The sequence below is a fragment of the Danio aesculapii genome, chromosome 1 (assembly GCF_903798145.1).
Source record: "Danio aesculapii chromosome 1, fDanAes4.1, whole genome shotgun sequence".
NCBI classification, from domain to species: Eukaryota; Metazoa; Chordata; class Actinopteri; order Cypriniformes; family Danionidae; genus Danio; species Danio aesculapii.
In genome coordinates, this window is record NC_079435.1 from 49,106,146 (window position 1) to 49,120,084 (window position 13,939).

General features: G+C 34.8%; 1 protein-coding gene across 1 annotated transcript in view; it reads left to right on the forward strand.

Moving 5' to 3' along the window:
- Nucleotides 1-13,661, forward strand: part of mttp (microsomal triglyceride transfer protein) — a 24,694-nt gene extending 11,033 nt beyond the window's left edge. Inside the window, exons 11-19 of the mRNA XM_056461863.1 lie at nt 1-118; nt 189-400; nt 512-609; nt 3,192-3,313; nt 3,391-3,618; nt 5,840-5,964; nt 8,773-8,943; nt 11,177-12,429; nt 13,148-13,661. The exon at nt 1-118 is cut by the window's left edge and continues 95 nt beyond it. Of these exons, the coding sequence (XP_056317838.1) occupies nt 1-118; nt 189-400; nt 512-609; nt 3,192-3,313; nt 3,391-3,618; nt 5,840-5,964; nt 8,773-8,943; nt 11,177-11,324 (1,222 nt within the window). The 3' untranslated portion in view covers nt 11,325-12,429; nt 13,148-13,661. The remainder of the gene's footprint in view (nt 119-188; nt 401-511; nt 610-3,191; nt 3,314-3,390; nt 3,619-5,839; nt 5,965-8,772; nt 8,944-11,176; nt 12,430-13,147) is intronic.
- The last annotated feature ends 278 nt before the right edge of the window (nt 13,662-13,939 follow it).

Sequence of the window (13,939 nt, forward strand, 5' to 3'; positions counted from 1 at the left end):
TCTTCTGCCAGAAGGCATTCCTCTTTTAGCCAAATATGCCGAATCTGAGGTCGGAGCGTACAGTACCATTGCCATCACAGCGCTCCAGAGATACGACCCTGCGCTCATCACAGCAGAGGTACATCGCAAACCCAACATCAGCATCTCTAGAATGATTCTTCAAAACAATTAACACTTTCCATCCACAGGTGAAAAAAGCCTTGAACCGCATCTACCATCAGAACCAGCGCATCTACGAGAAGAACGTGCGTGCGGCTGCAGCCGATGTGATTATGAGCAGTAATCCATCTTACATGGAGGTGAAGAACCTGCTGCTCTCCATCGGACACCTGCCACATGAGATGAACAAATACATGCTGTCAAAAATCCAGGACGTCCTGCGCTTCCAGATGCCGGCCTAGTGAGTCACGATTTCTGGAGTCCAAATCAATCAAATGTTTGTTCTTTATGGTTGTCAATTGTAATGTGTGGCACTTTTATGTTAAACTCACACAGTATGTCTGGTTTGCAGTAAATTGGTACGGCAAGTTATGAAGGACATCATTTCCCATAATTATGACAGATTCTCAAAGACCGGGTCGTCCTCTGCTTATTCAGGCTTCATGGCAAGTAAGTGAGCTTAACAAATTGCAACCATTTTGGTCACATATAGACCTGAAATTAAATCTCAAAATATATTTAGGAGCATTTGTGCAAGTGTATACAAGTAGTTGACAAATAGGCAGTAAAAAAAAAAAAAAAAAAGTTATTTTTGTCTGATGTTTAAGAAAATATAAGTAGTCACAATTCTTTTATGCTTTTTTATTGAACTTTTTACTTAACTGTACCTGTGTACAGTAAAACGTTTTACATTTCCTATGGCGTTACATATCAAAAATGCAGAAAAACAACTCGTAATAATATACAAATAGTGTGAGGGCGACTTATCTTCATTGTTGGACACGTGTCTTCATATTGTGCCATTTATTTTATATGAAATTATGAATAGTATATGGGCCCCAACAGCGCAATAAGGCGTGTTTGGCACGATTTGTTGCTATTTTCAGACCAGCGCAACCCTAATTTTCACGCTTTGCACCACATTGTTTAAATAGCATATCGATTTTGCCACTTTGTGGTCTAAAAAGGAGGTGTGTTAAGGCACATTTTTGGCGCATTGTTATTTTGAGGAACTGAAATCGACCGTGCTGTTGACCAATTAAAAGCTGGTCTAAAGTCCGGCGCAGAGCATGATTATGCGCCTATGCAGGTTCAAACACTTACACATTGCTTAAGACACACAGGATGTTCAGCAATACACAAATATTTTTATATATGAAAAAATTTAAGGATTAAAATGTTACGAAAATTATTATTTTGTACATAAACATAAAAACCACTGCCTCCATGCCTTCATCTCAGGGGGCTTTTTTCAGTTTATTCATGACAATTTGGATTTGTATAATGTTATTTTTATTAGCAGTATTATTTATTATATGCATATTTATATTTGCTTTAATAAAAACTAGTTAAGATTTGTCCGCCTGTTGGGTTTTGGAGACATATGCATCATCATATGGGGCATAAAAATAGGACGTGTTTGAATTTAACTCAGTTTTTGACCACACTTCGTTATTATTGTTCATCTATTAATTTGCTGGAAATTAGAACTGAATTTAGAAATAGTTTAGAAACAAATCTTTGTGCTTAACAAACAAAATTAAATATGTAGGCTAATGGATGTCTTCAGTGGAGTGCGTACAACACCGTTTCCTTACTCTATGAAAGTAAACGAGTAAAGATTAAAAGTAAAGAGAAAGTAAAGAGGCCGAATGGAGGAGGCTCGTTCTTTATCCTTACGCTGCAGATGTTCTGTTTAACTGTTTTCTTGCTAGGGAAGCATTCATTTTTTCCACCATGTAAATGGCAAATGTGCCATGGCACAACACAACTGAATCTTAAAGGGAATGGGAGATGAGACTCTGATTGCTTTAATGCATGTTATGCTCAAAACGCACCCATAACTCATTAAGAAAATAAGCACAACCCTGTTAGACCATGCGCCAGGGCGCAAACCTTATTTTTCCATCCTTAAAATAGCAAAAGTGGATTCGCAAATGCCCTTAATGCTTTTGTGCTTTAGACTTTGTGCCTAGATTGTTAAAATAGAACCCTATATGTTTTTCTCCATGGCTTGTCAGACTTTCAATAAATAGAGATGTCACACCAAAGGACAAAAAAATGTAACAGTTTTAATAGTGGCTTCATAAACTGGTACACATCACCTTCACAGGGGGCTTCAGTCACATGAATTTAAATTGGCTCCTTCAACTAATAAAAATTTTACGTGGAATTTAATTTGATATAAAATGGTCACACTAGAGGACATGTTTGGAGGACGTACCGAGTTCAAATGTATCAAGTTCCTATGATGTTTGAAATATATGGATGAAAAAATTAGGTTAACATATATCCTAATTAATGATTTTGGGCAACACGGTGGTGCAGTGGGTAGCGCTGTCACCTCACAGCAAGAAGGTTGCTGGTTCGAGCCCCGGCTGGGTCAGTTGGCATTTCTGTGTGGGGTTTGCATGTTCTCTCCGTCTTCACAGGGGATTCCGGTTTCCCCCACAGTCCAAAGACATGCACTGTAGGTGAATTGGGTAAACTAAATTGTCCGTAGTGTATGTGTGTATGTCCTGGTCCTCCAGGTTGGGGGTTGAGCATTGGGCTAACAACTCACCTTATAAAAACTAGATGTTATGAAACACCAATATGGTGCGACTAAATATCAACTTCGATATAAATGACCCTGGGAGTAAGTAAGTAATGATTTTATGATATCTTTTTTATTATAAGAGATGTAAATTATTGAACTATGACTGAGACTTAGTCATTCCATAGGACAGTTTTGAGATTTGGCTCAAAAACACAGCAGTTTTTATTAAAAGAGGTCCATGGAAGACAACACCGTAAAACCATTTACAGTCAAAATGACACATCACGTCAACAACCCATATATAATATGGTATTTTCATTTGTTTGCTATATGGTGAAAGGTCTACCGTGTAGATATAAGATGTCAATCACTCAGTCACTCCGTTCCGTTATCAAGTGAAAGAAGGCTATTGGGACTACAGCGGGAAATGTAAAAGTAAAGAAGAGTATAATGAAACAAACTCTGACAGATTTCTTATATTATATTCTATCAGAAACCGTTGATGTCACTTGCACCTACAATTTGGACATCCTGTACTCCGGCTCAGGAGTATTGAGGAGAAGCAACATGAATATTTACGGTCAGAGCAACAACGCGCTCCTTCATGGCCTCCAGGTATAGTCAATATTACCACCACTGTCCTCCAGCATACACCATAAATATACCCGATATTCACCTGTGCTGTTTTCCAGGTGACGATCGAAGCGCAGGGTCTGGAGTCTCTGATTGCAGCCACGCCGGATGAAGGAGAAGAAGAGCTGGAGTCTTTTGCAGGAATGTCCGCTCTGCTGTTCGATGTGCAGCTCCGTCCCGTCACCTTTTTCAAGGGCTACAGTGATCTGATGTCCAAGATGTTCTCCATGTCCGGAGATCCCATCAACGTGGTGAAGGGCCTTATCCTGCTGACAGACCACTCACAGGTTTGACTTTTATCTTGATGTGTTCTGATACAAGCAGCAGGTGTTTTAGTGCATTAATAATCATAGGCTGACAGCATGGGGGCAGTGTGAGACAATTATGGAGTAGATTAAGGGGCCAGTGTTGCATTCTCAATGCATTTACATCTTATATTATTACATCATTAAAGTATTTCTAAATGATTCCATGCAACACTGAAGCCTGGAGGAATTGAAGATTTAGCATCGCCATCAAATAAATAAATAACTTTATTAATACTTTCCACTATAATAATATTGTACACCTTTTTTATTTTCATCCAATAATTATATTCCATTCAGCATTAGCAAAATTTCAGCAGTTTCTTGAGCAAAAAAATAAACATTTCTGCTGTTAATAGTGCAGATGAGTTAAATTTCACACACACAGATTTGACTTTTAAACTAAAAGGCTTCAGCACATGACCAATTGAGCTCATTGCAATTTTTGGGGGGCCAATATTTTACTCTTAAATGAAATTTCAGAGTGTATAGATTGCTTTTTAAATTAATTAGGGAACTGTAAACATGACTGCACCTGCTTATTTGTGGAAATTAATTACTTCATAATGAGATTTCTCCAATTTCAATTGTTTTATATATGATTTTATCAGGATTAACAATGCAGTTTTTTTTCCACAGCCTTATTTACTTATGTTTACCAAGGTTGCTGATCGTTTTTACTTTGTGTATACATTTATTATGTATTATTATTTATACAGTAAAAATTACAATATATTTCACGACTTATTTCACAAAAATTCTCAGTTTCTCTGGTTTTATTCGATTTATTAAGTATGGATTTGAGTAAAATGGTAATATCTGTTTTATTTTATGGATGTATAAAATGACAGCCATTCAGACTAACTAATGTTTCATTTGTTGTGATTTTTTAAATCAGGATTGTTCCACCAAATATTGACTTCTTAATTCTTTTGAAGTTAAAACATCTGAATTGTGTTGTCTAAAAACAAATATAATCTTTTTCATCCACAAATGCTCTCAAAAGAAAACAGTAAATTTGGAAGAAATGTCATCAGTAGTTCACAGAATAATACAAAAACTATAAATATATATATATAAAAAATTATATAATATATAATATAAAAATTATATAATATATATAATATAATAATATATATATCAATATTATTAGTCCCTTTAAGCTAGATTTTTTTCTGTAGACTCCAGAACAAACCATCGTTATACAATAACTTGCCAAATTACCCTAACCAGCCTAGTTAACCTAATTCACCTAGTTAAGCCTTTAAGTGTCACTTTAAGCTGTATAGAAGTGTCTTGAAAAACCTCTAGTCAAATATTATTTACTGTCATCATGGCAAAGATAAAATAAATCAGTTATTAGAAATGAGTTATTAAAACGATTATGCTTGAAAATGTGTTGAAAAAAATCTGCTCTCATTTAAACAAAAATTGGGGGAAAAAATAAACAGGGGGGATAAAAATTCAGGGGGGCTAATAATTCTTACTTCAATTTCATATATACAGTATATATCCAGAAATCCAGGGAAACTTAGAATTTTCAAAGTCACTTAATTTTTTCTCTTAGCATTATATAATACAATTTGAGATTAATGTAAATCTTTAAAAAATCATAACATTAACACCAAGTTAAATTTTATACATTTTTGATGTACAGTTGAATTCAGAATTATTAGCCCCCCGTGTTTTTTTCCTCAATTTCTGTTTAATGGAATGAACTTTTTTTTTTCAACACATTTCTAAACATTAGTTTTAATAACTCATCTCTAAACTGATTTATTTTATTTTTACCATGATGACAGCACATATTTTACTAAATATTATTCAAGACAGTAATATTCATCTTAAAGGGCAATTTATAGGCTAAACTAGGCTAATTCAGTTAATAAGTCAAAGTCAGGTTTAATTAGGCAGGTTAGGGTAATTAGGCAAATTATTGTATAACGATGGTTTGTTCTGTAGACTATAGAAACAAAATATAGCTTAAAGGGGCTAATAATATTGACCTCAAAATGTTTTTTTTTTTTATTAAACGGAAATAAAACAAATAAGACTTTATCCAGAAGAAAAAATATTATAGGAAATACTGTGAAAAATCGCTTATAAATATTTAAAAAAGAAAGAAAAATTCAAAGGCTTCAACTGTATATAAAAATTGCTTGCTAATATTAATATTTTCTTACTTTTCTTTCTTGCATTGAAGGTGATTCCTCTACAGTCTGGTCTAAGAGCCAGTGCTGAGTTCCAAGCCGGTCTGTCCATTGATATCTCTGGAGGAATGGAGTTCAGCTTGTGGTACAGAGAGTCTAAAACAAGTGTCAACAACAGGTAGGTTCCTCTTTTAAAATGACATAATTTAAGCCAGATTTTACCCTATTTTATACTATTTGTTTGATATAAAACATGATTCAAGGCTCATGTGTGCTCAGAATGTGTCTGTAAAGTTTAAGCTTAAAATACCCTACAGATAATACATTATTATTTACAACCCATCACCAGTGCTTACCAATATAGACAACACTCTTTTAAAGACAACTCACTTTTGAGTGGAATTTACAACAATGCAGACCTTTTCATGTTGAAACGCCTCAAAAAGAGACTGAAAGTGAAAAGCATTCAAAGCTAATTAAATATAGGGATGATGTATGATCTAAAGCAGCTCTGTGCTGCTAACTGAAACAAATCCCACATGGGAAACTCAATGTTACTTCAATCAACATTATTTGAATGCAGTGTTGGATTTGATCAAATTGACTACTTGCTAACCGCGGCCAGATATTTTTTTCTACACTAGGACTTCCAAATGACAGTAAATACGATTCCAGTCCATCTTATTATAACATCATTAATCCTTCAGAGAGATTTGATGCTAATCCATATCTTTAGCCACAGCTGCACCTGCTTGATTGCTGTTGGTTTGTGGATGCTAGCGATGGCAACTTGGCTAAAAAGAGACAGGCGGGAAATGAGGGCAAATGGAAAGATGCTGTGCTAGGAGTAAAAGATCAGGGGTTGAGGGTAAAATTAGGTCTTGATATTGATTGTGAGAAACCAAATCCACTCAGGGAGAGATCTTAACAAAATACTGCACCGATCTGAAGAGAACCATCATCTTTTTACCTTACTTTAAGCGCTGTTCTTTGTTTCACGATGGATATTTCTGGGTGGCATCTGGTTTTCTGCATCTGCCAGCTCTCAGGACAGGCAGGGGCAGGTGTATGGATCAGGACGGCGCTCTTTACCTTTTCTGAAAACGCACACAGAGATGTGTAGACAAAGAAAGACTCACTGACAGATAGACCACCGAATACGTAAACACTTGTTCGTGCGGGTACACAGGAGCAGGGGAAACTAAAAGATCCTTCCGCACATGTAGTCAGACACAAGCGGGTTATGTTTAGAAATGAAATAAACCACAGCTCTCTCGGGCGCACAAGATTAGCATGCCTCCACTCAGCCCACTCATCACGGACGGCCATGTTGGACAGATCATTTAAGGTGGAGGTTGAAAGCATGGAGCCAGACAGTCTGATGTGATATGTGAGCCCAATCACCAAAACTGACTCAGCAGAGACTCCGAGGAACAGACTAAGGCAATAAATCACCATCCCAAATTGTGCAGCTGGACAAAACACATAACAATCTGACCTTAAATAGCTTAAGAGAAAGTCGAGCAAAGTTACTTTTATATTTCAGTTTTTGATAAAAATATTTGTTTGATTTAATAATTTTGGTAACATAAAATATCAGTGATAAATACTGTACATCACAGCATTTATTAATGTTAGTTAATATTTATTAAATTATATTATTTTATTGTTATATTATTTATTATACTATATAATGTTAGTTAATTATTGATAATATTTATTTATTATTATTTATAACACTTTTATTAACATATTTATACAGTCCTCAGTATATACACGAGTACACCGCATTTTGGAAATGAATATTTTTATCCATTTCTCAGTAAATATAGGCAGTGTATTTTGGTGCATTTAAACAAAACAGATTTATTAAACAAATATATTTATTTAGAAATTAAAAGATCATACAATAAATTCAAGCAAAATACTGCAATAATAAAGTAAACCCTACAATATTTCAACAAAATCTTTACATTTTTTTCCTCCAGTTTTAGTTTTCATTTTACTTTTTAAGCTTATGTTTTTCATCTAATATTTATATTTTGTTTGTCTATTTTGTATACTTCATCTCAATGAACAAGAAGAGTTAACAAATAATACTATGTAATGTGTTTAAAAATAGAAATACCCTAACCAGCAGAGACTCCGAGGACAATAGAGAGTATTATATATAAAATATTATATATGTGTTTAAAAATAGAGGAATATATACATACACACACACATATACATACACACACACACATATATATATATATATATATATATATTTTTTTTTTTTTTTTTATTATTATTATTATTATTATTAAATTATATATTCTGTATATAATAAATACCTTTATGTACACCTAACCCCAATTTAAAAATCCATATCCACTGTTTTATGCAATTTTTATATTTAAAAAAAGTCTATGTGAATCAAAGTGTATATAACTGTTAATCTACTGAAAAAAAAGGTAATTTTCAATCAAAGTCTGACCATTTGCCTCTTTGTTTGGATTGGCAGTCGGCGTTGACGTCTGTTTGATGCTTTAGCAACAATATTCTTAGCCACGCCCCTCTTACCGCTAGTTTGCTAAAAAGGAAAATTGTGCAAAAAGAAAGCTCCACCTCCACTCACTATTATATTTCAGCTGGTACATCAACATACTAAAATAAAAGACTCTGCAACTCCTGTTTCATTCATTTATTTATTTTCCTACGGCTTAGTCTCTATTTCAGAAGTTGCCAAAGCGGAATGAACTGCCAACTATTGCAGTGTATGTTTTGCGCAGTGGATGCCCTTCCGGCAGCAACCCAGTATTAGGAAACACCTACACACAATCTTTCACTTTCTTTCATTCACACACACTCATACACTACAGACAATTTATTCAATTCACCTATATCTGCAGAGATGCCGTACATTACTGTGCCTGAAAGTTTTAGAAGCTTTGACTATGGTTTTAGCGTGCTGGCTGACCTTATCCTTGTCATTGTGTTTTAGGGGAGCGCTGGTCATCATCGGTAACATGACAGTGGACACAGACTTTGTAAGCGCCGGAGTGGAAGTCGGTTTTGAGACCGAGGCCACGCTGGACTTCATCACCACTGTCCAGTTCTCAGAGTACCCCTTCCTCGTCTGCATGCAAATGGACAAAACCACTTTCCCCTTCAGGTATCTATCACATTTTAAACAGAGAACCAAATTTTAAAGGAACATTCCACTTTCTTTTACATCTCCATTAGTGTTATACAGTTGAGTTAGCATTTTTGAATCCATTCAACCGATCTCTGTGTCTGGCAAGAGCACTTTTAGCTTAGCTTAGCTTAGCATAAGTAATGGAATTAGATTAGACCGTTAGCATCTTGCTCAAAAAATTCAAAAATAGTTTAGACAATTTACCTATTTGAAGCTTGACTCTTCTGTATTTACATTGTGTAGTAGGTCCATTGATTTCATATAAATTGAAAAGTTTATATTTTCTAGGTCAATATGGCTTGATTATGCCAGAAATATAGCTCCTAGACAATATCAACCTAGAAATGAGCAACTTTCCATATTACATCAGTCTCTGTACATGATGTAGCTATAAAAATAGTCAAGCTTTAAATAAAAAGAGGTCACACTTTATTTTGATGGTCCGTTTGTTGAATTTAAGTTGCATTGCATCTACATACCAACTAATTCTCATTGGATTATAAGTAGACTGTTAGGTTGGGGTTATGGTTAGTGTAAGTTGACATGTACTTGCAGTGTTTCTTATAGTCAGTTGAATGTCTGTTGAGGAAGCATATCAACAGATATTAAGCAGACAGTCTACTAATACTCAAAAGGACCATTAAAATAAAGTGTTACCTAGGAAAATTATCACTCTTTTAATCACAAATTAACTCGTTTTTAATAAGTTGAGCAAGATGCTAATGGTCTAATACGATTCAATGATCTATGCTAAGCTCAGCTAAAAATACTGAATGGATTTAAACAGTTAAAACCAGTGGTTAATTTGTAAATGAATAATTTCCAGAACAAAACCAGGCAATAAAAGTTACCGTGATCGACGTCCCGCACACAAATTAAGTTGTCCCGAAACATGAAGTTACTAATCGGTTATAACAAAAAAAGCATCAAATTTCTGAACGTTCTTTAATTATTTAGTGCCGCTATAGTTTAAGTATAGATAAAGAACAAACACGTAGCTACAGACATACATTACGAAACATCACTATTCAGTTTACTAACACCACTGACATTTAATTCTCTTCACGATTATGTGCCAAGTAAAACAGATAATAATTAAATGACTCGGTCTAATCTTCAAGAAGAGCCCTCTGTTACCTCTTCTGTCATGTTTTCTGACTTGAGATCGTTCTGCTTCTGTCTCCCACTATCCTGATCCATTCACGCAGTTTCATCTTCTCAAGATCTCTTTTGATCAGGCTCATTATCAGATTCACTAGTGGTTTTAAAAAAATTAAATATGCTTGACTGCCTTTTTGGCGTTTTGAAAATGCAATTATTATTTAGGAAGGCCACTATACCATTATTTATTTTCTCTGCTCACTGCGTGCGAAACAATAATCCCTAACCAGTGAGACTGATTGGAAATGTAAGAAAGCTGATTGGTCTGAGATATTATTGCGGCCAATAGTTAAACCTGACTTCTGCTTTGACTTTGGTATAATGACTACCTTTATCCACACAGCTCCGCTCGCTCCTTTACACTCGGATTCATTCACATTCTCTCTCTCCCACACACACATGCTGGTATTCACCACGCAAAAGGTAATGCTAGATCAATTAAAATAAATACCAGAACACAAAACACAAATATCTGCCATTTTTCGGAACAGGATCCAGCAAGATCCGGCTCAAAGGAAGCACTGGTTAAAACTATTTAACTCTAGAGGATCTGTAAAATAAGCCTATTTAAAACAAACAAAGTGGAGTGTGATGAACACTTTAAATCAGTGTTTCTCAACCACGTTCCTGGAGGACCACCAACACTGCATGTTTCGGATGTCTCCTTTGCATGTCACACCCATTGCTGGTCATTCAATCTTTGCTAATGAGCTGGTGATCTGAATCAGGTGTGTTTGGTTAAGGAGACATGAAAAAATGTGCTGAGCAGGTGCCCCCCCAGGAACATGGTTGAGAAACACTGATTTAAATCACTGAGTGTCCAAACTCAGTTCTGGAGGGCTGGTGTCCTACATAGTTTAGCTCCAACGTCCTTCAACACACCTCCCTGGAAGTTTCCCTGGAAGTTTCTAGCTTGATTAGCTAATTCAGGTGTGTTTAATTGGGGTTGGAACTAAAATATGCAGGATATCGGCCCTTTAGGACTAAGTCTGAACAACCCTTCTTAAAATCAACAAAACTGACCTGTATCGAATTTTATGTTCTTCAGAGAGACGGTTTCCAAGCAGGAGAAGCTGCCAACGGGACAGACGTTCTCCAGAAAGAGGAGCAGAGATCAGGTGGTGCCAGGCTCAGAGTTTCCTCTACATCAGGAGAACTCCAACATGTGCAAGAAAGTCTTTGAGCCGGCCTGGTAAACTGGAACCAGCAAAAACAAAAGGCTTTCACACAAACATCTATGACTGTACATGAGTGTGTGTGTGTTTTTATGGTGGCTGTATGTGCGAAAACCTCGAGTCAGACAGGGTTGTGCATACACTGTATAAAATATCTGTTAATTAACAGTTTCCACTGTGATTCACAAGTGTTTTCCGTTTATGAATTGCATTATGGGTTGTTGATCTCTGCTCTGTCGACTTTTGATGTTGTAAAATCAACTCTACAGTTTAACAAAGTGACTTTTAATGATATTTTAGTAGTTTGAAATAATATAATGCCCAAGAAGTAATATATAATAGGTAAAATAACAGAAAATGTGCTGGAAGTTTATTACAAGGTTTTTGTAGCATAAAACACAACAGCCCAGACAATATATCACTTTAAACTTTTAAAAATGTTAATAAAAGTCACTTTTTCAAACATTTCAATATTAAAATTGTTTGGAAGAAAGATCAAGACCCCATAAATGCAGTTCAAAAGCATAAATAAACAGGAAAAATAAAACCATGAATCACAAAACACGTAAAGCTGCTCATTTACAGATAGATTTACAGCATACTTAATAATAAAGGTTTAGAGTAACCAATATTTCATAGAGTAACCCATATTTTTTCTGTTGATTAACAGTTTCCACTGTGATTCACAAGTGTTTTCCGTTTATTTATGGTTGTGAATTGCATTATGGGATGTTGAGCTCTGCTCTGTCGACTTTTGATGTTGTAAAATCAACTCTACAGTTTAACAAAGTGACTTTTAATGATATTTTAGTAGTTTGAAATAATATAATGCTCAAGAAATAATATATAATCGACAAAATAACAGAAAATGTGCTGGAAGTTTATTACAAGGTTTTTGTAGTGTAAAACACAACAACCCAGACAATATATCACTTTAAACTATTAAAAATGTTAATAAACGTCACTTTTTCAAACATTTCAATGTTAAAAGTTGTTGGAAGAAAGATCAAGACCCCATAAATGCAATTCAAAAGCATAAACAAACAGGGAAAAATAAAAACATGAATCACACAACACGTAAAGCTGCTCATTTACAGATAGTTTTACAGCATACTTAATAATAAAGGTTTAGAGCAGGGATGGGCAAACTCGATCCTGGAGGGCCGGTGTCCCTGCATAGTTTTGCACCAACCCTACTCAAACACACCTGCTTGTAGCTTTCTAGTGATCTTGAAGACACTAATTAGGGTGTTCAGGTGTGTTTGATTATTGTTGGAGCAAAACTCTGCAGGGACACCGGCCCTCGAGGATCGAGTTTGCCTATGCCTGGTTTAGAGTAACCAATATTTCATAAAATAACCCTTATTTTTTCTGTTAATTAACAGTTTCCACTGTGATTCACAAGTGTTTTCCGTTTATTTATGATTGTGAATTGCATTATGGGATGTTGAGCTCTGCTCTGTCGACTTTTGATGTTGTAAAATCAACTCTACAGTTTAACAAAGTGACTTTTAATGATATTTTAGTAGATTGAAATAATATAATGCCCAAGGAGTAATATATAATGGGTAAAAATAACAGAAAATGTGCTGGAAATTTATACAAGGTTTTTGTAGCATAAATCACAACATCAACCCAGACAATATATCACTTTAAACTATTAAAAATGTTAATAAAAGTCACTTTTTCAAACTTTTCAATGTTAAAAGTTGTTAGAAGAAAGATCAAGAAGCCATAATGCAATTTAAAAGCATAAACAAACAGGGAAAAATACAAACATGAATCACAAAATAAGGGAAAACCGCTCATTTACGGACATTTTTACAGGGTACTTAATAATAAAGGTTTAGAGTAACCAATATTTCATAGAATTACCCATATTTTTTTCTTAGTATGATCTTAAGAAATTTCTTCCACTATAAAGAATCTTTTTTAGCAATTAAAAGGTTCCATTATTGATAAACTTTTCTTTTTAAGAGTGTACTATAAGGGTCATTACAATAGGCCCATTTTCTCCATTAAAGAATGATTAGCATTGATGAGAGGAATGTATAAAAAGGTTGTCAGGATAACCAACGGCACTCTCGCTATCGGAAAGAATTATAGTCATAGATTTTCCACTTTAGTTTTCCTAAGTTATAACGTCATAGCATTATATCAGGACTGTGTATTTGAGGTGCTACTGTGTTATTTATTTAATCAGAGGGCTTTCTGACACACTTCATCCCTCCACAGGCAGTTCGCGCTGTCTGGTTCCCATGATCACACCAGATGTTTACATTCTTGAGAATATTTATGGCAGTCTTGTACATGGGAAGATAATCAACCATGAATAAAGTTTTTGTCTTTTTTTTTTTTCTTTGAAATTCTTTTTGGTCGTCTTTTTGGTGTAAATATAATTGATGGGATTTACTGTAGATTAATGTCCCTTTGCTTGTTTGGTGTCTACCATTTGTACAGAGTTTGTGTCTAAATGTCTACTGAGGCTTCATTAAAGTGATAGTTCAGCCAAAAATGAAAATTCTGTCATCATTTGCACTGCTTCTTGTCATTACAGCCCTGTAAATCATTCTTTAATCTGTGAAACATAAAAGAAGATATATACGTTTAGAAACATTATGGTAACTAAAATTAAA